Source organism: Callithrix jacchus, chromosome 8 (assembly GCF_049354715.1).
Source record: "Callithrix jacchus isolate 240 chromosome 8, calJac240_pri, whole genome shotgun sequence".
In the NCBI taxonomy this organism is placed as follows: Eukaryota; Metazoa; Chordata; class Mammalia; order Primates; family Cebidae; genus Callithrix; species Callithrix jacchus.
In genome coordinates this window covers 39,482,819-39,508,495 of record NC_133509.1, presented here as the reverse complement: position 1 = coordinate 39,508,495, position 25,677 = coordinate 39,482,819, and the positions used below count along the sequence as shown (strand labels likewise).

At 40.2% G+C, this 25,677-nt stretch overlaps 2 protein-coding genes across 7 annotated transcripts in view; both read right to left on the bottom strand.

Moving 5' to 3' along the window:
* TMOD3 (tropomodulin 3) overlaps positions 1 to 3,050 on the bottom strand; it is a 95,067-nt gene extending 92,017 nt beyond the window's left edge. Inside the window, exon 1 of the mRNA XM_002753489.7 lies at positions 2,881 to 3,050. The gene's annotated coding sequence lies outside the window, so the exon portion shown is untranslated. The remainder of the gene's footprint in view (positions 1 to 2,880) is intronic.
* Positions 3,051 to 17,016: 13,966 nt separating this feature from the next.
* The window catches only part of TMOD2 (tropomodulin 2), a 58,812-nt gene continuing 50,151 nt past the window's right edge, over positions 17,017 to 25,677 (bottom strand). For all 6 annotated transcript variants that reach the window (XM_035259658.3, XM_017976862.4, XM_035259657.3 and 3 more), the window contains exon 10: positions 17,017 to 24,940. In XM_035259658.3, coding sequence (XP_035115549.1) covers positions 24,906 to 24,940 — 35 coding nt within the window. In that variant the 3' untranslated portion in view covers positions 17,017 to 24,905. The remainder of the gene's footprint in view (positions 24,941 to 25,677) is intronic.

Sequence of the window (25,677 nt, the reverse complement as noted above, 5' to 3'; positions counted from 1 at the left end):
TCATACATATATACATATATATATGTTTTTTTTTTTCTTTTTTAAAGAGAGACAGGGTGTCACTCAGGCTGGAGTGCAGAGGCACAATCATTGCCGCTCACTGTAACCTTAAACTCCTGGGCTCAGGCAATCCTCCTGCCTCAGTCTTCTGAGTAGCTAGGACTACAAGCATCACCACCACATCTGGCTAATTTATTTTATTTTGTAGAGACAGGGTCTTGCTACATTGCCCAGGCTGGTTTCAAACACCTAGACTGAAGCAGTCCTCCTACCTTGGCCTCCCAAAGTGCTAGGATTGTATGTGTGAACCACCAGCCCCTGCCCTGGCCTCATGTCTTATACATATTCTTCAGAACCCCAAGACAGTGCTTTGCAGACAATGGGGCAAGACACATATTTGAATTCATGAATTGCCAAATTAATGTGAATGAAAACAATTAAGGCTAGAAGAGGAGGAGAGAAAAAAAAAAAAAGCAAAGAGAGCACGCCTGTGGTCCCAGCTACTCAGGAGGCTGAGGCAGGAGAATTGCTCGAATCCGGGAGGTGGAGGTTGCACTGAGTCGAGATTGCGCCACTGCACTCCAGCCTGGCGCCTGGCAACAGAGCAAGATTCTGTTTCAAAAAAAAAAAGCAAAGAGACAAAAAAGGAACTAGCAAAGAGAAAGGAAAAGGAAAGAAAGAGAAAAAATTTATGAAGACAATTGTTCTTGTTAGAGTGAACAGGATTACAGTATTTTTAAAAATTGAGAGTTGAAAAAGCCATCTATTATGTATCTAGTATCAGTGATCAGCACAAATATTTAAATTATCATTATAAACACCTTAAAATATCTTTAAAATTAGGCCAGACATGGTGGCTCATGCCTGCAATCCCAGTACTTTGGAAGGCCAAGGCAGGTGTATCACCTGAGGTCAGGAGTTCAAGACCAGCCTGGCCAACATGGTGAAACTGTCTCTACTAAAAATACAAAAATTAGCCAGACTTGATGGTGCATGCCTGTAGTCCCAGCTACTCAAGAGGCTGAGACAGGAGAATCTCTTAAATCCGGCGGAGGAGGGGAACTCGGAAATTGCAGTGAGTTGAGATCCTCAGCCTGGGTGACAGGGCGAGACTCTCAAAAAAAAAAGAAAGAAAAAGAAAGAAGAAAATCTTTAAAATTACCTCCCCACACTTGATATTCAAAGTCTGATCTCTGACAGCAAGCATCACCTATCACATATATAGACTTTGGGCTCTACTTCAAACTTATACAATATCTTGAGTGAATTATGCATGTTAAAGTTTGAAAAGCACTGCCCTCCATTCATTCAGGTCCTTTCTTTTGTACCAAACTTGTTTTTTTTTTTTGTTTCAGTGGGTCAGTAATTAAGACATGAAAAATCTCTGAACGGGATTTGACCTGTACAGTATTTAATTTCAAATGAAGTTATTAATTATAGTGTAAGTTGGCATATTGGATATACTACAAAATTTAGGAATTAATCATAAAAATGATTAAATAAAACTGATCAGTAAGTCAATAGCATTCTCAAGAACTCATGTTTGTTCTTTCTCATATCTAGCATAGGGCTTGGAATGATTCATATGGCCAGTGTTTCCTGAATGAGCAAAATAAACGAACTTTTAAAAATCAGAGATATTTAGGGGTGGAATAATCTTGGGGATCATCTGGTCCAACAACCTAATTTTAAAGATTAGCAAATTAAAAATTCTGAGAGTTGCAAAAGCAAAGAAAGCTCAAAGAGCCAAAATATATTGGGATATTTTAATTCGTTTTGTTCATTTCGTTGGGGAGAAAGGGGATTGTAACCATTACGATTGCTGAGTCTTAAAAGGTGAAAAGGTGCCTAGGAAGAAGAAACTAACAAGAGTAAATGAGCCTCGGCAAAGCGATTTTTCCAAACCTAATATATTTTGACGGGCCAATTAAATAATCAATTTAATCAGCCAAAAAAATTAACCTGAAGGTTTCTCAGAAAAGGAGACGCGAGCTGCATGAAAATGTTACAAACCAAGGGAGATTGCACATAACTAACTTAAATCTCCACAGGCTTATTTCCTGTTGAAGTATGGCCTCCTGGAATAAGTTTTACTGTCATGTTCATTACCAGATGACTTTTGGTTTTAAAAGAGGTCAAGGGCAAGTTAGAAATTTGATTATTAACTAAACATTCAAAATAAATAAGGAAACTTGGCTGTTTCCCATTTCTGTTTGTAATCAGAATGCAGGCTTGAGGAGGAAACACAGTAACCCCTGCAAGCAAAAATATAATGACCCAGTCACGTCCTCAAAACAAACTAACACACAAACTTCCCAGCCGGATCCAGCTGTGCTGCCTGGGTGCTAAGAATTTAATTCTAAGACAGATCAAAACGGCGAATGCAAGGGCAGCCACATTTCAATCACAAAACGGGTATGCCTTAAGTTTTGGTTCCCTCCCCCTCGACCACCGCCCACCGCCCCAGCTTTCAACAAACAGAAGCCTTTGAAGGAGGCTCGGTGCTATCTCCGTGCCGTGCGATCGTACTCCGGCGATGCTGGGTGGGGTGCAGGGAGCCAGCTCGGTGGCGGCTCAGCGGGAGGGGTGGGGGCCGGTCCCGAACCCGGGCGGAGGGGCCACGGGTGATTCACCGGGAACTCCGTGGTCGCGCGACTCGACCAGCGGGCGACGCCCAGTGCGCCTCAGGTCCCCGCCCCGGGCTGCTCTTGCAGAAGCAGCCCCCGATTGCCCCTGCTCCCCCAGACAGACCCGTCGGGAAGGAGCCCGGAACCGGGCGGCGGGCGGGCAGCAACCTCTCCCTCCTCAGCCACCATGGCCGGTGCGACTCCCTGCCCGCGCCCGCAGCAGACTTCCTGGAAAGCACCGGGCTGGGCTTACCTGACTGTCGCCCGCAGGGGCCGCCGATCTCTTCACAAACCCACGGAAACTGCCGGCCGCAAGCAGAAGCTCGGTCCCCAGCACCCGCCCGTCCTCCCGCTTCGGCCTCCCAAGGAGTTGCCGGACCCACCCGCCTGCAGCTCCCTCACTCGACCGCCCGTCGGTGCCGCGGTTCCTCCTCCACCGCCGACGCGCGTGCGCACTCCCAGGCCGCGGCGCATTCGGGGAGTTGTAGTTGGAGCGGGGAGGGCGAGGCTCAGCGCTGACCCTGGTCTTTACAATGGGCAGAACGCAGGAAGGGACTGCGAATACCAAGCCTTACCCCAGTGTAAGACAATGGTCTTCACTCGTGGAGGTACCTACTGTGGGCTTCCCGGAAGCTGGAAATAGTATCTAGAAGCTCTTCAGTGAAGATTTCCTTTTTACTTTGACCTTTTGTAAAGAAGCCTACACGGCAGGGCTTGCATTGCAGCCTTCGTTGTTAATGCAAGAACATGACATTGGGTCTTTTAAACTGGTCATGAAAGTTATGCAAAAGTAAAGGAATAAAAGCTAAAGCCCAAGCGAGGCATAAATCATGCGGATGTCCCTTCCAGGGTGTGGTGACCCTAGTGGTTTCCTCAGGTATGCAACCGGGGATGATGTCGCAACTATTGCAGGGGAATTTCCGCCTGTCCTGCCTTCCCATTCCATCTTCAAGCTCTACACTAGGCTGTGGGGCTGGCTGCTGTGAGTGTGAGAAAAAACAGAAGCGGCTGCTCAAGGGAGGGATTGGGGCAGACGGGTGAGTAGTCTAGAGGGAAGAGGAAGAGTGTGGGAACCTCTCAGAGGGCTGTTTGATAATGGCCTATGTAATCGTTACCTTTTGTGCAAGGCTCTGACTACAGGGAACTGCGATATTTTTCCATTCATTCATTTAGTCGCTTACTGGGAATTTTCCTGACCTGCTCTTCAGGAGTAGACAATCCCAGGAGTAATGCTAAGCTTTGACACACCTTTCAAAAATACAGCTAAGGAAGTAGACTGACGTGCCTGCTTGAGGTACATTCCAGCTACACCCAGTATGGGAGCCACTTAATGGTTTAAACCTCTCCTGGCATCTACTTTTTCCCCTCACAGGAGGGGACACCCTAGGTTAGGTAAACGTCCTGAAATTTCATGCAACTGCCACCCATAATTTCAGCAATGGAGATTACTTATGGTTTGTTTTTTTTAAAGAAAAAAAAAATCTCTGCTTGTTTTTCTCCCCCCGAGACGGAGTCTTGTTCTGTAGCCAGGCTGGAGTGCAGTGGCAAGATCTCAGCTCACTGCAGGCTCCGCCTCCCGGGTTCAAGCGATTCTCCTGCTTCAGCCTCCCCAGCAGCTGGGATTACAGGCAAGCGCCGCCACACCTGGCTAATTTTTTGTATTCTTATTAGAGACAGGGTTTCACCATATTGGCCAGGCTGGTCTCGAACTCTTAACCTTGTGATCCACCTGCCTCAGCCTCCCAAAGTGCTGGGATTACAGGTGTGAGCCCCTGCACTGGCCAGGAAAAAAACCCTTCTAAATTGCAAATACTTAGAGGACAGTCAACACTCAGACTTGTGGCCATTGCATTTTATTTTCTATGTCATCTTTGGGTCGATCTCTTGGAGAAAACAGCTTTCTGAGAGCAATTTCCTACAGAATTCAGATTTATCTGAATGTTTATATTTATAATACATACCAACCACTGGGCCAGCACTTCATTCATATCTCATCTGATCCTCAAAACTAATCTAATCCTCATAACTCTATAAAGAATAAACTAGTATCCTCCATTTCTATAGATGAAAAATGAAGACTCGGAAAAGTTAAGTAATTTGTATAAGGTCCCACAGCCAGTAATTGGAGATCCAGAAATGAGACACAGTTCTCTTGACTCAAGTTCTTTTGTCTTTCTCTCTTTTCTTTTCTTTCTCCTGGGCTACAGTGATCCTCCAACCTCACCTAAGTAGCCCTGAGCAGCTGGGACTATAGGCATATGCCACCACACCCACCTAATTTTATTTATTTATTTATTTTTGTAGAGACAGGGTCTCCCTATGTTGCCCAGGCTGGTCTTGAACTCCTGGGCTCAAGGAATCCTCCCACCTTGGCCTCCCAAAGAATTGAAATTATGGACATGAGCCACCATACCCAGCTGATATGGTTTACTTTAAGAAGGACTTTCCTCTGCAATATGGCCTCTTTTGCTTTGGTCAGAGAGGTTTTTTAATTCAGTATCTGACTGACTTAATACACTTTTCCTCTCTCACCTTCCACTATGGGCTGTTAGGCAAACACTAAATATATTTTCTCGTTTAGCTATTCATTTCAAGTTTTTCCTAAGGAACAAACCTCTTATTTTAGTTACTTTTTCTAAAATAATGCAATCTGATGTTTTCTTTTCTTCAGACATAAATTATCATATTTTAATCGCAAAGCTTATAAACATGAATCTCTTAAATCTGTGTACATTGAATAGCACATATGGGGCCAGAGATATTAAGAATAAGATCTTAGTCTTGGCTAGCGCTGAAGAGGTAGAACCTTCCTCACTTTTTCCACTCCTTTGCTACAACATATTCTCTATATTAGCAGCCAGAATGACATTTTTTTTGAGATGGATCTTGCTCTGTCGCCCAGGCTGGAGTGCAGTGGCATGATCTCGGCTCACTGCAACCTCTGCCTCCTGGGTTCAAGCAATTCTTCCTGCCTCTGCCTCCCTACTAGCTGAGATTACAGGCACCTGCCACCACACCCAGCTAATTTTTGTATTTTTTTTAGTAGAGACAAGGTTTAGGCATGTTGGCCAGGCTGGTCTTGAACTCCTGACCTCAGGTGATCTGTCCACCTTGGTCTCCCAAGGTGCTGGGATTATAGGCATGAGCCACTGCACCCAGCCCAGAATGATCTTTTAAAAACAAATCGAATCATGTCACCATCTTGCTCCAAACCATTCATGGCTTCCATCACATTTAGAATAAAACCCCAAATTAACAGCTCTACAAATCTGTATGTGATTGTTTTGTTTCCTGCCATGTATTCTCTCTGACTCTGCTCCAGTCATACTGGCCTCCTTGAGGGTTCTTAATCCTGCCAAGTTTCTCCCCATCTCAGAGTCTTTATGCTATGCAGGAGAATGATTTTCCTCGAAGCTGCTTCTGGCTCATGCCCTCATTTTAATGAAAGTTCTCCTAAAATGTGACCTCTGAAAGCCTTCCTCTTATCATCTTACCCTGTCATTCTCTCCTGTCTTTACTTGTCTTCATAGCACTTTTACAACCTAACATCATATTTCTTGTTTCCTTAGTGGAAGCTCAACAAGCTTTGCTTTGTTTACTCCTCCATCCCCCTAGCATCTACAATACTGCCATCACAGTAAGTATTCAAAAAATATTTGTAAATAAATGAATGTTGGATTCTTCCCTCTGTCTCCTAATCTTGGGACACAGAACCAGAATGTTCACCTGTAAATGCCAGCCAGTGACCTGATTCAGCTATAAACACCAGCAGCAAGAGCGTTGACTAGACAGGAGAATAAGATCCTGTGAAAGTTCTGAAATAGGCTGGGTGCTGTGGCTCATGCCTGTAATCCAAGCACTTTGGGAGGCTGAGGCGGGTGGATCACGAGGTCAGGAGGTCGAGACTATCCTGGCCAACATGGTGAAACCCCATCTCTACTAAAAAAATACAAAAATTAGCTGGGAATGGTGGTGTGCGCCTGTAGTCCCAGCTACTTAAGAGGCTGAGGCAGGAGAATTGCTTGAACCTGGCAGGCAGAGGTTGCAGTGAGCCAAGATCGCACCACTGCACTCCAGCCTGGCGCCTGGCAACAGAGCAAGACTCTGTCTCAAAAAAAAAAAAAAAAAAAAAAAAGAAAAGAAAAGAAAGAAAGAAAGAAAAATAAGAGGGAGCTCTTTTTAAAGAATGGCACAATTTAGGATTGCCACTATTCGCTTATAGCTGGAAACCTAATTCTTGGAGGAGAACAAACAGGAAAAACCTGGAAACTATATTTACATAAATAAGTGAAAAGGTAAGTCCACTTAAATACTTGTGGTAGATTGAAATATTGCTCCCAAATATTTGCTCTCTTCTAGAGGAATAGACAGGCTTGCCCACTACTATGTAACTTCCAGTGCTGCCTTGTAGGCATTTCAGGCTTGGCTATGATCCCATGATGGGATTTTCCTCCTCTCTTCAGATAAACGTCATATTGGGTAATCACAAAGTTTAGAAACATGAATCTTGCTTTGGTCAATAAAATATAAGTGGAAGTGACAATTCTGACCGTTCTGAATGGAAGCTTTAAGAGTCACTGCCTTTCTCTGCTACTGTGCCTGCTCTTTCCCTCCACCAAGAGAAAGTCGTGTTCTGAATAGAGGCTGGTCATTCTACCTGAATTCTAGAATAAGAAATCACGTGGGTCAGAGCCTCAGCCACTAGCTGACATAATATAACGTGAGCAAAGAGGAAACTGAAGTTTAGGTTCATTTGTTACTGTAGAGTTACTTAGCAAAAGCTGACTACTATAGTACCTAATTATGGAAACATAACGATGTGAACTAGAAGTGGTATGGCACACCCAACCTTCTGCATTTAACCCACTTTAACTAATGGAAAACAGTTGAAGTTCAATACACCAAAGAGTACAAATCTGAGACCTTCAGGTAAAATATCTGAACCAGGGACAGAGTATAGTTCCTATTAGTGTTCAGGCTTTGGTGAGAGTGAAAGTGATTGGTAAAATGACACTCTAACTCTATTTAATGTACTAATATTATAAGCTCGAATTAGTGTTATCTCTAAACTTCCAGCCAGAGTAACTCAGAAAGCATGTCGCACTGAATCATCATATGCTAATTAATAATAGCAACACTTTTCTTGTTATCAAAGGGTTCCTTTAGGAAATAGTTACTTTGGTATATGTAAGCATATTTTGTGTGTACGTAAAAACATGTAGTTTAAAGGAGAACTGGGAAGAACTACAGACATAAATTTGAAATGAAAAGATAAGGATTTCATTATGGAAGCTTGGAGGTGGCAGTGGGAGGTAGGAATCACAGAAGATAAACATCATGGTTGAGAGCACACAGTTTCATAGGAATGATTCAAGCACACTCTGGCTTGAAATGCTCTTTTTCTATCATCCATTTCTTCCTGTTAGAAGCCTCCTCATGTTTCACTGTCCATCTCAAATGCCTGTTCCCCCCTCAACCGTCACTAATGCCAGCAGCTAGAATTCATTTTGCCTTTCCCATATTTTCATACCCCGTTCTGCTTCCATTAGAGGTGCACTGAATACACATTTCAGCCAAATGCCAAAAGGGCCAAAAAATAAGTCACTCTTCAGCTGAAGCCAAAGTTGATGACAAACATCACTATTAAAAAATAAAATTCTGGGATGTACATATAAACCTAAAATATTATCCCCAAATCTTAGTATTATTTTAATAATATTTGAAATGTTAGTACTAAAATTGTTCAGTTTAATATTTAGTGTAGGAGCAATAATTTCCCAGTGCTGCCCATTGTTAGACTCTCCTACAGTCATTACAGAAAGCCAAATTTCAGCTGAGGTGAGTGAATGATTATGATCCCTGTCATAAATGGAATTAAATAAGAATTAAATTCAGTTATTTAAATGATAAATGCTAGATACCCAAAACATTTCTACCAAGACCAGAATTGTGATATGATGTAACCACTGCTTACCTTTCCTTCTCATTGACTGATTGATTGAGTGATTAAGAGGAAGTCTTGCGGCCGGGCGCAGTGGCTCACGCCTATAATCCCAGCACTTTGGGAGGCCGAGGCGGGTGGATCATGAGGTCAAGAGATCGAGACCATCAACATGGTGAAAACCCGTATCTACTAAAAATACAAAAATTAGCTGGGCATGGTGTTGCGCGCCTGTAGTCCCAGCTACTCGGGAGGCTGAGGCAGGAGAATTGCTTGAACCCAGAAGGCGGAGGTTGCGGAGAGCCAAGATCGTGCCATTGCATTCCAGTCTGGGTAACAACAGCGAAATTCCATCTCAAAAAAAAAAAAAAAAAAAAAAGACAAAGTCTCCCTCTGTCGCCCAGGCTGGAGTGCAATGACGTGATCTCAGCTCACTCAACCTCTGCCTTCAGATTCAAGCAATTCTCCTGCTTCAGCCTCTGGAGTAGCTGGGACTACAGACGTGCACTACCACTCCCGGCTTATTTTTGTATTTTTAGTAGAGACAGGGTTTTGCCATGTTGGCCAGGCTGATCTCAAACTCCTGACCTAAGTGATCCTCCAGCCTCGGCCTCCCAAAAATGCTGGGATTGCAGGCATGAGCCACCTTGCCCGGCCTCTTTATATTATTTAAATTTTTATAAATATTTATTGGCTTGAAAATGATATATAATTTTTTCTAAGGTATCTAGCCAATGCATTTCTTCTTGATATTTGTAGTAATTGTCAACTTATTTCCCTATTTGCTTGAAAGTTTTAAATAATTGTTTATTTTTGTCTTTTACTAAATACTTATTGATACATTATAATTGTATGTATGCATGGGGGTACATGTGATATTTTGATACATAATACAATGTGTAAAAATTAAATCAGGGTAATTGGTCATCACTCAAACATTTATTTCTTTGTGTTGAGAACATTTCAAATCTCTTCCAGTTATTTGAAATATGCAATACATTATTGATAACTACAGTCACCCTCCTGTGATGTTGAATCACTAAAACTTATTCCAAGTGTATTTTTGTACCCATTAAGCAAACTCTCTTCATTTTTACCCTCCTTAATGATTGTTTTTAATTGATTTTAAACATAAAATCTGTCACAGTCAGCAATTATTATAGCACTTTACTCATCTAATCACTTTGATAGAATTTCAAAAACAAGTTAGACGGTCTTTATTTAGGTTACATCTAGAATACCTGCTTGCATCTGAAAGTGAATATTCATACAATAACAACAAATCTACATAACATACTTTGTTCATATCAGTGACATTCTTGAGTGATAAGATATATGAATAACCTCTATGAAAACATAAACACCAACCGTTCCAAAGTCCAAAGATAATGGAAGTGATATTGGAATAGGGATTCTGAAAGCTGAGACCCAAAGCCACAACCAAGTAGCAGATTTTTGGCCAATTACCAAAACATTTTGTCTAATGTCACTTAAGATAGATTTACATTTTTTTTTTTTTTTTTTGAGATGGAGTCTTCCTTTGTCACCCAGGCTGGAGTGCAGTGGTGCAATCTCAGCTCACTGCAACCTCCACCTCCCTGGTTCAAGCGATTCTCCTGCCTCAGCCTCCCAAGTTGCTGGGACTACAGGCATGTGCCACCAAGCCCAGCTAATTTTTTTGTGTTTTTAGTAGAGACAGGGTTTCACCATGTTAGCCAGGCTGGTCTCGAACTCCCGACCTCAGGCATTCCACCCGCCTCTGCCTCCCAAAGTTCTGGGATTACAGGCATGAGCCACCATGCCCCGCCAGATTTTGCTTTTAAGTACACACATTGCATTTCTTATTCCCATAAACTTAAAATTTTTTTTTTTTAATTTTTGTGGGTAGATAGTAGGTGTATATATTTGTGAGGCACATGATACTTTGATACAGGTGTGCAATGCACAATAATCACATCGTGATAAATGGGGTATCCATGCCCTCAGGCATTTATTTTTTGTGTTACAAACAATTAAATTCTACTCTTTTGGTTATTTTTAAATGTACAATTAAATCAGACTGACTATAGTCACTCTGTTGTGCTATCATATATTAGGTCTTATTTATTATTTCTAACTATTTTTTTGTACCCATTAACCATTCCCACTTCCCCCTTAAGCCCCCACTACCCTTCCCAGCCTCTGGTAACCATTCTTCTGCTCTCTATATCCATGAGTTTAGTTGTTTTAAATTTTAGCTCCCACAAATCAGTGAAAACATGTGAAGTTTGTCTTTCTGTGTCTGGCTTATTTCACTTAACATAATGACCTCTAGTACCATTCATGTTGTTGCAAATGACAGAATCTAATTCTTTTTTATAGGTGATGTATAATACTCCATTGTGTATATGTACCACATTTTCTTTATCCATTCATCTGTTAATGGACACTTAGGTTGCTTCCAAATCTTGGCTAATGTGGACAGAGCTGCAGTAAACATGGGAGTGCAGATATCTCTTATATAAGACCAGGCACAATGGCTCACACCTGTAATCCCAGTACTTTGTGAGACAGAGGCAGGTAGGTCACCTGGGGTCAGGAGTTCAAGACCAGGTTGGCCAACATGGTGAAACCCTGTCTTTACTAAAAATAGAAAAATTAGCTGGGCATACTGGCAGATGCCTGTAATCCCAGCTATTCAGGAGGCTGAGGCAGGAGTATCATTTGAACCGAGGAGGCGGAGGTTGCAGTGAGCCAAGATTGTGCCACTGCACTCCAGCCTAGGTGACAGAATAGGACTCTGTCTCAAAAAAAAAAAAAAAAGGTATCTATTTCATATAAATATACTGATTTCTTTTCTTTTGATTATATATCTAGAAGTGGGATTGCTGGATTATATGATAGCTCTATTTTTAGGTTTTTGGGGTATTTTATTTGTTTGTTTGTTTTTGTTTTTGTTTTGAAACAGCCCAGGCTGGAGTGCAGTGATGCAATCAAAGCTCACTGCAGTCTTGACTTCCTGGGCTCAAGTAATCCTTCTACGTCAGCCCCCGAGTAGCTGGGACCACAATCATATGTCACCAACACACCCGGCTAATTAAAAAAATTTGTTTTTTGTAGAGATGAGGTCTTGTTCTGTGGCCCAGGCTGGTCTCAAATTTTAGAGCTCAAGTGATCTTCCTGCCTCAGCCTCCCAAAGTGCTGGGATTACAGGTGTGAGCCACTGCGCTTGACCTGTTTTGTTTTTTGAGGAACCTTCAAACTGTTCTTCATAGTGTTTGTACTAATTTACGTTCCCAACAACAACATATGAAGGTTTCTTTGCTTCAAATCCTCACCAGCATTTGTTATTGCCTGTCAGTTGGATAAAAGCTATTGCCTGTCACTTGGGATGAGATGATATCTCATTGCAGTTTTGATTTGCATTTCTCTGATGATCAGTCATGTTCAGCACATTTTCATATGCATATTTGCCATTCATATGTCTTCTTTTCAGATATGTCTATTTAGATCCTTTGCCCATTTTAAAATCAGAGTATTACATTTTTCCCTACAGAGTTGTTAAATATTCTGGTTATTAATTCCTTGTCAGATGGGTAGTTTACAAATATTTTTTTTCCCATTCTGTGGGTTGTCTTTTCATTTTGTTGATCTTATTCTTTGCTATGCAGAAGCTTTTTAACTTGATGTGATCCCATTTGTCCATTTTTGCTTTGGTTGCCTGAGCTTGCTGGGTATTTACTAAATAAATTTTTGATAGGCTGGGTGCACAAAAATTTCTTTAGTAACCCCAGCACTTTGGGAAGCTGAGGAGGGTGGATCATGAGGTCAGGAGATTGAGACTATCTTGGCTAACATGGTGAAACCCTGTCTCTACTAAAAATACAAAATATTAGCCACGTGCCTGTAGTCCCAGCTACTTGGGAGGCTGAGGCAGGAGATTTGCTTGAACCTGGGAGATAGAGATTACAGTGAGCTGATATCACGCCACTGCACTCCAGCCTGGGTGACAGAGCAAGACTCTGTCTCAAAAAAAAAAAAAAAAAAAAAAAAAATCCACTAAAGTAGATAGGTAGATAGTGTTGATGGAGAGATATGCTAGTTTTTAAAGACCCATTCCCAGCCCCAGTGGAACCTCCTATACTTAGAGTAAGTGTTTGATAGGGTGAAATGTTGACATAGCTATGTGTTTTACAAGGAGATCCCTACTGGGCTTGGGTGGGGTTTTTGGCTTGCACTTCTTGGCAGTTTCAAGTAGAAATTACAATCGGAGGTATCAGAGGGTTCCTGAGACCCAGCAATACTGCGTATCTGCATTGGTAACAAAGGCAAGGAGCCAAGCAGTGTGTCCTCCAAGCAGCCACTCACTGGCTGGAAGACTTTCTCAAGAAAAACATATTTCCACTTCCTACGTCAGGATCTACTTCTACATCCTGAGACTTTTCTACATGTCAGGGAGCCAAATATAAATTTATTGAGGACCAAAAACCCATACTAATATGTCAGCTCCTTAGTAGTTTTTGTAAACCTCTTTATTAGTAACGGTGATATAGTTCTCATATTATAAAATTTATCCATTTAAGGCATATAATTCAATAGTCATTAGTACACTGATAGAATTATGCAAACATCACCACAGTCTTAGGTTTAGAACATTTTCATAACCCCAGAAAGAACCCCGGTGCACATTAGTGATAAGTCTCCATCCTACTCCATTCCCTAGCCATAGACAACCACTAAGCAACTTTCTGTCTTTCTGTATTTGCCTAGTCTGGACATTTCTTATAAACAGAATCATACAATATGTATTTGTGGCTGGCTTCTTTCAGGTAGCACAAGGTTTTGGAGTTTCATCTTGTTACAGTGTACATTGATACTTCATTCTTTTTTATGGCTGAATAATATTCCATTGTATGGATACCACATTTTGCTTATCTGTTTCTCAGTTAATGGACGTTTGGGTTGTTGCCACTTTTTAGCTATTGTGAATATGCCACTAGGAACATCAATGATGCAGCAATTTTTTAACAAATTGAGAAACTGCCAAACTGTTTTCCAAAGTGCCTGTGGTATTGTACGTTATCACCAGTAATGTACCAGGGTTGAAATTTCTCCACATGCTTGCCAACACTTGTCTGTTTTATTATAGCCATCTTAGTGGGTGTGAAGTAATACCACACTATGGTTTTAATTTGCATTTCCCTAATAACTAATGATTCTGTTTTTTCATGTACTGTTAGATTACTGTATATTTGTTTTTTGGAAATAGGGTATTGCTATGCTGCTGGACTTGAACTCCTGGGCTCAAACAATCGTCCTACCTCAGCCGACCAAGTAGCTGAGATTACAGATGTGCACCACCATGCCCAGCTATACTTTTCTTTGTAGAAATGTCTCTTTAAGGCCGGGCATGGTGGCTCACGCCTGTAATCCAAGCACTTTGGAGGCCAAGGCGGGCGGATCACCTGAGGTCGGGAGTTCAAGACCAGCCTGACCAACGTGGTGAAACCCTGTCTTAAAAAAAAAAATTAAAAAAAAAAGAAAAAAGAAATATCTCTTTAAATCTTCACTTACTTTTAAACTGGGTTATCATTTTATTATTGGTTGGCAAGCATTCCTTATATATGCTGGATAAAAATTTCTTGCCAGATACATGGTTCAAAAAATGTTTCTCCTGTTCAGTAGGTTGTCTTTTCACTTTCTTGATGGCATCATTTGCCCACAAAAGTTTTTAATTTAGATGTACTACAATTTATCTATGTTTCTTTTGTTACTTATGCTTTTGGTGTCATATCTAAAAACCATTAGCTAACTCATTGAGATACAATCTTATGTTTTTTCCTAAGAGAAAACTCTTAGGAAAATAGTTTAGCCCTTACATTTAGGTTTACAATCTATCTTAAGTATGGTGTGAGGTAAGGGTTTAACTTTGCATATGTGGGCCAGGAGCGGTGGCTCACACCTGTAATCCCAGTACTTTGCGGGGCCAAGGCAGGTGGATCACTTGAGGTCAGGAGTTTAAAACCAGCTTAATAAATATGGCAAAACCCTATCTACTAGTAGTGCCAACTACTCGGGAGGCTAAGGCATGAGAATCGCTTGAACCCAGGAGGCAGAGGTTGTAGTGAGCTGAGATTGCACCACTGCACGCCAGCCTGGGTGATGGAGTGAGACTCTGTCCCAAAAGAAAAAGAGAAACAAAACCAAAAACCTTGCATGTGACTGTGCAGTTGTCTTAGTACAACCATTTGTCGAGACAGTGTTGTTTCTCCATTGAATTGTTTTGGTATTCCTATAGAAAATCAACTGACCATAAGTATAAGGGTTTATTTCTGGATTTTTGGTTATATTCTTTGATCTAAATATCTTTCCTAGTGCTCCAACACTGTTTTGATTATAATTTGCATTACATTTTGACATTTGGAAGTGTAAGTGTTCAGCATGGTGACAGAGCAAAACTCTGACTCAAAAAAAAAAATTTCAAGATAACCAATAAACCAGAAGAGGTGCCAATAAAACAGGTATAAACCAGACTCCATCTCAAAACAAACAAACAAACAAACAAACACAAAAACTAGTTAGCCACTCTGTTATGTAGTCCACATTTCTCAAGGATGTTGTGAGGCTTTGTCAAATGTCTTGCTGTAACCCAAACACAGTGTGTTTTTTAGACTGTGCTCTCAATAGTTCCTATCATTTATTCTAAGTGAATCTGTGCTGGCTTTAAGAGATCACTTCTTCACTTCCAACTGCTTACAAATCACGAAAATGGAAAACACACTTTCCTGAAATTTTGCTCTGGATTTATATGTCCAGTGATCAACAGTTTGTAGAATCTCCTCCCCACCACCACACATTTTGAGTCATACGCCTGCCTGACCTTCCTACATCATCTCCCTTCTTAGGTTGGTGGGGCCGGAAGAATAGCCCAACCTTATCCAAGCACACAGACATCTAGTTCCTAGTGAGATCCTGGGATGTGTGGGATATTTGCCAGAGGCTATGGCATCTGATTGTGTTCCTGAACTGCTGGGAGAAGGCAGGCAGTGGGTTTGTGCCCAGAGAAGAGGGACACTACTGATAGCCATAGAAAAAGGCTGAGTTATTAAGCTGAGAGGGGGTTGGTCCATAACAAAGTCAAGTCTAACACAAAGCAGATGCGAAATTCAAGGAATGGCTCTAGAAGCCAAATGGCCAAATCCAAAAGAGGATACTCAGAAGGCAGAGTAAATCCAAAGGAGGGAAACATGAGGAAAATCACCAGCGCTGAGCTAATGAGACAGTGGGTCAGGAATAACGCCTGTATCAGTTCTTTTATTTTTATTCAGTTCTTGGAGTGATGGGGTAGGCTCTGTCTGCTAGAAGGGAATGGTCAGTAGAAATTTAAAAATGAGTAAGATTCATTCAATCCTGTTTATATTCTTGGCAGACTAAGAGAGCACCCTGTAACACATGCCCACTGGGCTTCAGCGGTAAACATCCACCCCTAGACATTGACTGGGGTTGAAGCCCCATAGCCTCCCCGTCTGTGTGCTTCCCTAGAGATTTGAGCAGCCGGGCACTGAAGAAGCGAGCCACACCCCTATTGCATGCTTTGCAAGAGGGGACAAGGAAACGTTTCCCGTTTCACATGGATGTTTATTTAGGTTAGATTTTAGACATTCTAAGTGCCTTCTATATCCTGGACACTGTTCTAAGTGTTTTTACACATTAATCTGCCTGTACACTAGTACTACTGTGAATAATGCTATAATTGTTCCCACTTTACAGAGGAAGAAGCTGGGGCTTGGTAATTTGCACAAGTTCATGTAACTAATGAAAGTGAGATTTGAACCAGGCAAATATGACCCCAGGGTGCACACTTGTAACTATTCATTATAACCCAATAGGATAAAAGGGAACATCTTTTAAGCAAAAGAATTATTATACTTCCTTGTGCAAGACAAGATATGAAACAGCAAATACAGAAATTAGACACTGGCCCGTGAACCTTCTCAGTTGAACCTTATCAGCCTAAACTGAGAAATCCAAGGGTCAAAGAGTTGGGACAGAGTTCAGCAGAGGGGGAGGAAGAACAGTTTTCCTGTTTTTCCAGGGTCAAACCTTTACAAAACATGACTTCACTTTTAGTATTCAGTATTACAAAGTACGAGAAGAGCTTTAAAAAGAATAATGTAAATACAAAGTTAGTAAAAAAAATTCAGGGTAAAATAGTTGATCTGTTTGGGCTTTCTGTATTCCTGTTCCTATTCATTCTAACAAATTTTTAACCGTTTAGCCAAATGTGTACATCTCTGTGTGACAACAAGTTATTTACGTCTGTTATGGCTACTTGTGGCTGTCTATTTCTTCATAAAAGGGCATTTTATAGTTCTTTCTGCAAATATGCTCATCTAAGAACATTATGCCAAACACTTGTTTTAAAGAAAGACTCTATCTAAAAATTAGCCATATAAAACCAGTCTTTACTTTTACTTTGAAAGGAAAGTTTATTAATTCCCAATATTGTTTACATTTTCATTTCGGAATATCTTTCCTGACACAAATAGATACATTATATCTTTGAAAGCAGAAAGATCTTAATTAAAACAGTTTACATTTACCTTAGCAATAAGTCTGGCTGGCTAATTTTAAAGGATTAAAAATTGCACCTATTTGGGCCAACTCGGGTCCTGAATAATTATCAGGGTAAAAGTATAATATTTCAAACTTTAAACGTTTTGCTTTATCACACATTTACTTTCCACACAAAGTTCAACTTCACATTTAATAAGCAAGTTAGTCTTTAATTCCCTAATGAATATACTAGTCTTGATTTGATTGAACTTTCAAATGAAAATAAAACTAACCAGAGTTTTCAATAACTGCTTAGCCAAATATATGTAGCCAATAGAAGTTTAAACAGTTGTTTAAACAGTTTACAAAGAGTATTATTTCCTTTGTTCTTTTCAATACAACACAGAGACACATAAAGTCACACATTACAGGCATCGGAACTGGTAAAATGTTACATATTAGTGGCATGCAGGTACTTTACATTTTTAAGTGCAATAAAAAATGCTGCTTATTCATTTTTCTTCAATAGACAAAAATGAAACTAAGATAAAGGCTTAATTAAAATATAATTATTCCATGTATATAAGGGTTTTTGTTTTTAAACCAAAGTGGGAGAGATAAGAATTTTAGGTCAGAATAACTTCTTTCTTAACTGAAGATTGTCACTGGCAACATTTGGTACTAAAATAAAATTTCCTCCAAAAGCATATTTCCTATTGATTTTATTTCACCATATGGTCGATTCCTATCTACTCATAGTCAGATTACCAAAAGGAAGTTTTAAATCCTGGGCCAGCCTCTCTTAATTGCACAGTATACTTTTGATTGGATTTTCTCTGTTTCGCAGTAAATATGTGCTCAGAAACACACACACACACACACACACTTTAAATAAGAGCCTACAAAAAAATGCTGTGTTTACTGTGCTCAGTTTCTTTGTCTTCCCTCCTCTCCTTACCCACTGGTTCTGAGGAGCAAGATAGTATATATTTAATTTTATTTATTATTATTATTTTTGAGATGCAGTTTCACTCTTGTTGCCTAGGTTGGAGTGCAGTGGCATGATCTCGGCTCACTGTAACATCTGCCTTCCAGGTTCAAGTGATTCTCCTGCCTCAGTCTCCCGAGTAGCTGGGATTCCAGGTGCCTACCATCATGCCCAGCTAATTTTTGTATTTTTAGTAGACATTGGGTTTCACCATGTTGGCCAGGCTGGTCTCAAACTCCTGACCTCAGGTGATTCACCCATCTGGGCCTCCCAAAGTGCTGGGATCATAAGGCATGAGCCACTGCGCCTGGCCGAAATAGTATATATTTTAAAATATCCTTTCATAAAATGCTGCTCATCCAGATGTATTTTAAAGACAGTAAAGAAATGGCTGTGGCATAGTCAGGCCTCCTCTGAACAAAGCCTCCTGGAGAGAAACAGAACTGCAGAGGAGGCATTACTCACCCATGTTCAGAGACAATAGAAAAGATTTAGTATCACAGGCTTGTCAAGTATTGGAGCAGAAGGGACTTTAGGGAATAATGAATCCACTCACTTCATTTTACAGATGAAATGAAGTCAAGATAGATGGAGAGTATTGCCCAAAGTGACATACAGCTGGCATCCAAATTAGTATTGTTACCCCAAAATATCACACGGTGGCAAATGGAGCATAACTCTGTGGGGCTGGACGACAGCTAAATTCAAGCAACATTTGTTCATTAAGCACCTACTATGTACAAGGCACCTTACGAGATGGTACTGAAGATACAAAGATGGATGAGACACAGTCCTGCCTCCAAGAGCTTATGAAAGTCCTTGGAGGCCATGCTTCGAAACCTTTCTTAGCAGAAATAGCTCTGACCAGGGCTAAAGTTGCTGGTGATAACAAGGCAGCTGCTGCCCTGGAGAGCTGATCTCAAAACAGGCGTCACTTTCTCCCCTTCACTATCTATCAGAACTAGTGCCTGTTACTCAGTTGCTAGGCATGAAAATTCTTGAAGCCCTAAGGACACTCTTCTCTCCTCAGCCTCCAGTCATACCTGAAGTCTTAGCCTCTTCCCACACGCAGCAGTGACAGGAGGGCAGTAGCGCCCTAGACCCTCCCCTCAATTCTTAGTCAACTGTTTGCCTTCTCCCTTGTGCTCACCTGAGGCCCTCTGCAAGGATTCTGACAATTTCCCAAGGTACTATCAAAGTGACCCAGGAAAATGTCCTATCATATACATCACTGTATCTAACTTGCACCGTCCCATCAACCACCTCTCCCAGCGCTATGTGGGAGCTGAAATAATTGCAGTCCCCGATGACACACCTATAGCTCAATTACCCATACTCCAAAAGATGAGGAGGATGTAATTGTCAGTCAGAATAAAACTGATTGAAGAGGCAGTGGGAAACAGCAATTTGATACTAAAACTGATCTCTCATTTGTACAGTGCTTTCCAGTATATATAGTGTGTTTATCCAATTATCTCATTATATTCTTACAATTCTGTGAGGTAGTTAGTAAAGATATTATTCCCATTTTATAGCTGAAGAACTTTAGGCTTTGAGAGACCAAGTGGTTTGCCCAAAGTTACCCAGCTAAGGAAGTGTGAAGCCAAGTGTCCAGGTTTCTTGACTCCAAATCCAGTGCTCTTTCCCCTATATTGTCTATAATTGGCAGGCAATTAAATGAATTGCCCATGATCATATACCTGCTAAGTGTTGGTGATGGGATAAGGATTCAGTCTCCAAATCTGTTAGTACGGTGTCCCTTCACCATACCAACCAGCTGGGCCAATGTGCTCAGAATGACTACCATGGAAGAGATCAGAGGAAAATCTAGTTAGTTATTCTTTTCTATGTCTATGTGGTCAGCTCTCTCCTTCACCCTCCCCCAAGTCAACAATGTATCCCAACCGACAAACCTCTAAAACATGGACTGTTCCTAGAACAGAACCCAGAGTCAGGTTACAAATTTACAACTTGCAACTCGTCTTCCATTGGTCTGCTGATTATTCAATCATTGCTGTTAGAGACAGATGGGAAAAAGGTAAGCTGAGGAAATCTCAGTTCTGCCATTAAACAAATGTAAACCTTTAATTTCCATCCTCCTTCCCCACCTCGGTCAGCTCTTCAACTTCTTAATTCCTGAACCACAGAATAAAATACACTCTTATCTAGTGCTGGGGAGCAAGAAAGCAGTGAATAATATCCTTGAAGTTCTTAGCACTTTTCTCTGGCCAGTTTATTACAACAGGAGGCCCTATCGTATGATTTTTATCCAGTGGGCTCAGTGGGATGCTTCCAAGCACTCTCACGCCTTTCCTTTGAGTGCGTTTCAGTACTTTAGCTTTAGGATTGGTTGAGTAGCAGAGATATTTGAGATGAAAGCAATAAGGGGAGGTAAAGGGAAGCTGCTAGTGGAAGGCAGAGCTAGGACTTTTCCTCTTAGTTCTCTGCTCATTAAAATGAAAACACCTATTATTGCATTGCTAGTGGAAGAGGGGAAGGAAGCTTCAGGATCATGACTTAAAACCTGACTCCAGAAACAGTTCTACTGAATACAGGTAACATAGCACAGAACCTAGTGTTCTCAACTTACCGCACTCTGCCCATTTTTGCTGATGCTATAAATACTTGAAATAACATGGGATGCTCTTTGCAAAGAAAAGGCACTCAGTCTACTCCCCAACTCCAGACACACATATACAATTACGTTAGTCCAGCATTTTTATACTTCCTCTGTCTCCTTCATAGTGCCTAGGAGAGGGCTGAGTACATCACATCTGTAAACAAGGAAATATCTGCACATGTGTTTGTAAATTCCAAGGGCTATCTTACACTTAAAGCATGCTGATGCTTAATATTGGTTTTAAGAGTTTTCAGTTTGAGCATCTGAAACGTTCTCATGGCAGCTATTTGGAAAACATTGGTTTCCCTAATGCTGGTGCCCTGTCAGGGGCCATGTTTCTGTCGGAAGAGAAGCACCTGTTCTTTTGGGCTGGTGTGTCAGTCTTCCCTTACAGAAACTGGTTTGAGGAGTACAGGCACTGGGATGATTTCTAAGTATTTAAATGAGTATGGGCTTTCACTGTAAGATGAACTGCATGCCCCTCCAGGCTGTTAATCTTGTAACCTGGGCCTGCAGTAACTTGGGCAGGGATGAGGGAAGCAGGTCTGGGAGATGGCAGCTCCCTCCAATCAATTTTCCAGATGAAGCCAAATACCTCATTACAGTATTTGATAATCTTTATGTACAAAATATTTATATACAATGTGCTCTACAAAGATGGAAGAAAGGGGCTTAATCATGTCGATGAGGATGGAATGTTCAATACATTAGGCAAATAGAAAGATTTGGTGCTAGAACAACTAAATGATTTCTAGGCTTCTAATATTTATTTCCTAAGAGTCATCCTTTACATAGCTATAAAATGTGGTGGTTGGTAACACAAACTACAAACTCTAGGGAATAATTTCATATTTAACTTGGGCCTGTGGCAATTCTAAAAAGGACAAGGGAAGAGGACTGTGGAGAGAGCATCTCCCTTCAATCAGTTGTCCAGATGTAGCCAAATACCTAGTTAGATATTTGACAATACACACTACACACACACACACACACACACACACACACACACACACGACACTTATTTACATTATATCCTCCAAAAATGAAAGAAACTACGTCTTTAACCATGCTGATGAGGGTAAAAGAGCTACCAGTTATATACTATAAGCAGATGGGGAGCTGCAGTGCTGAACTAATCACATGATTTCTAGACTTCGAAAGTTAATCTTCTAAAAGTCATCTACGTATGCCATGATTGATGTTGGTGATATGAGCCCACCACAAGTCCAGGTGAATGATTTTACATTTAAAGTGGACCTGCACATCTCTAGAAGGGGGAGGGAGATAGGCCTGGGAAGAAGTTATCTCCCTTCAATCAGTTATCCAGGTAATGCCGACTATCTCGACATAGTATCTGGCAAAACAAATATATAGAAAAATATTTTATATACATTATGCCCCATCACAATGGATAGCAAAGGATTAACTGTGCCTATGATCATGAAAGAGCTACCACTTCCACACTTTGGGCAGACGGGGGGATGAAGTCCTAGGCTAATTAAATGATGAATATGGTCCTCAAATGTATGATTTTCTAAGGGTTATCATCAATATGTGCATACTCATGGAAATGTCACCTTTCAAGCCATTTTAAAACACAGGTAATAATAAAACAAACTGATTAGTAATAAACATTTGATTCCATAGACTGGTGCATGCAACCCAACTATTTTATAAGCTAAAAACTGTGCTGTATTTTTGATAATGTCCCATTATCTTACTTTAATACTATCAACAACTGCTTGAACAAAAGAAACAGCCATGATTGAATTCTGATTTTTTTTCTTGCTTTCTGCCAGAGTTTACCAACAACTGCTTTAGCCCCCAGTCCACAGCACTGTGGGGCTGCAAGGAACGCTCTGTAGGGTCCAGGATTTTAAGGGTGAAGGCAAGAAAGAGAGTAAGAACAGAAAGGAAAAAGGCTTACTTGGATAAGCAGGTTAGGGACTCAGCACTTAAATAGGTTTATATCAAATCCAAAGAGGAGAAAAGACACCTAAGATAAATGTTCTTCCCTTTGGCAATATGGTAAGCAAAACATATGGGTAAAAAAAATTTATAACGTCACCCAGTGGTGTACTGATGAATGTTTATCAACAAGTAATCTAGAGGGGGAGAAAGCCCTAATTTCTTACATATTGCTAACTTCTGTGGTATAAATGTTTCCACCATGGCCAATTTGAAGCTACTGTAATACCAACAAGGTAGTGAACATGGAGTTGAGAGGAGATGTTCAGTAGCATACTATTAGGTAGTATTTCTACATACATACCTACTAGATGTAAATAATCTTAAGAGCTTAGAAAATAGTAAAGTGCAAGATTTTTGAGTACAGTATTTGTTACTTTTGTTCTTAATATAATTCTTTCAATTGTAAGTGCACATCATTTAATTTTAAATACTGGCTGTATTGAACAACCAGTTTGCAAAATTCTTGAAAATATAACAATTGGCAAGCCTGTACAAGTTGACTCCAACACATCTCACCTAAATGGGTGAAAAAGAAGGAAAAATCAGACTGAAAATTATAAAACTATATTTACTGTGTTTTTTAAATAGATAGGAAGATGAAGCCATAAACTAATTAAAGGATTTTTAGGGGTCAAATGTGTTAGAATATTCTGCTTACTGTGTCCTCAAAAATTAAAAAATTCTCAAGAAAATGAGATGTTTCAAAGGACTTCAGAGACACAGATGTGGTAATTATAATAAAAGTAAATGTCCAATTTTACAAAGGCTATCTTAAACAGATTCCATGTATTTTACAAGCTAAACAGAATAATATACTAATTATTTTCCCATTCACTTGTTTTATTGCTATGAGGCAACTCAAGAACACTCAGTTACTAAACAAATTGTTTAGCAACAAATTACAGAGAAAAGAAGAAAAAAGGACAATGAATTGGAAGGGAGGGGAGAAAGGAGGAATAGAGGGTGCGTTGCCTTGGGCGGTGTCAGAATGTCACCAATCACAACTTCAGGACAGACAGTTATCAGAGTGGTAATCTTGAGCCAAAGGCTGTAGTCACCTGCTTCCTTAGTTTAGCATTGCACTGTTACACTACTACATCAAAAGATAAATGCACGCTACAATGCAACCATCTCAGTTGTACTTACACAGCCTTTGTTTTTGAGATGACGTCATCTGGATAAATGATAATTCACATTTTTCTCCTGATGTTTGCAAATGGCTGGATGGATCATGCCATGCAGACATAAATCTAGATAATTAATCTGAATATTCATATTTCATCCTGTGATCTTGTTACACTAAAGGCAAAGCAATAAATGTTTCTAAAATTTGCCAAACAAATCCAATCATGTGCATCAGACAACCTTAAGACACAATTATTATTGTTTTATTCAGGAATGTACTGTTTTAAAAGCCTCTCTCTTACTAAAATTTAAAAAATTTCTATCACGTTTGAAAAACTTTAAAATAGCTTTGTAAATAGTTATCCTTTAAAGCCATGTTAAAGATTCAATTATGTTGAATAGTCAGTAAAATTAAGTGTGCTAATTCATTTTGCTACATGAGTCTGGCTTGAAGCTACATCTGTGGGGTAATAAATAGGCTTCTTTGCTAATACTGTGTTAAAGTGTCATAATGTTGTCTTGCTTTATGCAGATGACACTACTGATCTCCAGTCAACAGGGCATGTGCATTTACTGATTTTTCTGGAAGAGAGGATTTGTGCTAAACTGGTCACATTTTCACACCCAGTGAAAGATTGGCAATACTAACTTCTTATGTGGTCAGCAGAACACTTCTGATGTATTTAGCCTAACTCAAAGCTATGCATGTAAACAGAGATAGGCCTCTATCATAATCACAGTTACAAATACATATTATACACTAAATTCCTTTCAATGATTAAAAAAAAAAGCTCATGTAAGAAAGCAAGACAACCCAATAAGAAAGTGGTTAAATTCATTTTCCACGTTGTCATTCTCTAAAATCTGCATCAGTCCATTTCTCAAGTTGCCAGAAGTGCCCATGAGCAAATAAAACAATTGTATATATTACAAATCCAAGATAAATAAGTAGTGCTAAAAAAAGAATAACAATTAAATTATTAGTTATGTGGTTAACGGAAATAAACAAACTTTGATAAAATGGTCCTGATGGGGAAGAAGAGTTTTTGTTTTTCAATGGCCACACGACAGTGAAACTTCACTTCTCCCTGAGGAGGTTTACCTTCGGTCTGCTTCAACTCTCTTCTTACGAACTAGGTAAGAAAGAAAGGAATAAAAAGACAAATTGAAGAAATATTCCTTAAATTCCAGATAAACAACATTAATCACACAAAATGACAATCTCACACTTCAGAATACAGTTATCTTAAATTTTAATACTCAACTAACCATGACAATGAATGGAAATGATAAAATAATCTAGTGTCTGGTGGAATTTACATTTAAATACAGGTATGCCTGATAGTTGGGAACTTGAGTGTTAGAACCTTCCCATTTCTATGGGGTAGAAATTCCAGAAGAGACCCATGAAACAGTGCACTCTGACACGTTTTCATGGTCGTTTATCCACGGCATTTGCAACTCTATCACCAACTGGCTTTAACTAACTATTCAGATTAACACAATCAATCTTTTAATTCTGATTATGGGTTGAAGTCTGGAAGGAGCTGCAAATCGTTCAAAGTTTCAAAAAGTCTTCTAAATAAAAACTCCTAAGTATCAACCTACAAGGAAGGTGAGATTCAGATGGCAAGCAAACTCAGAGATTAGTGTTCTTTTAACCTGGTATTTAGGTCAAAGAAGGTATCCAGACTGCCTGTTTCCCAGTTCCTGCAACCCTCTTCTTCCACCTTTTACTTCCTCAACTGCAGGCTCTCCTGATTACCGGGAAGAGGGCTACTCAAACCTTCCTGGATTTGACTAAAAGGTGCCCTGGCTGTGGCTTTGCTCTAACTCTCCACTTTAAATAGCCCAGCCTAATCCTGCCTAG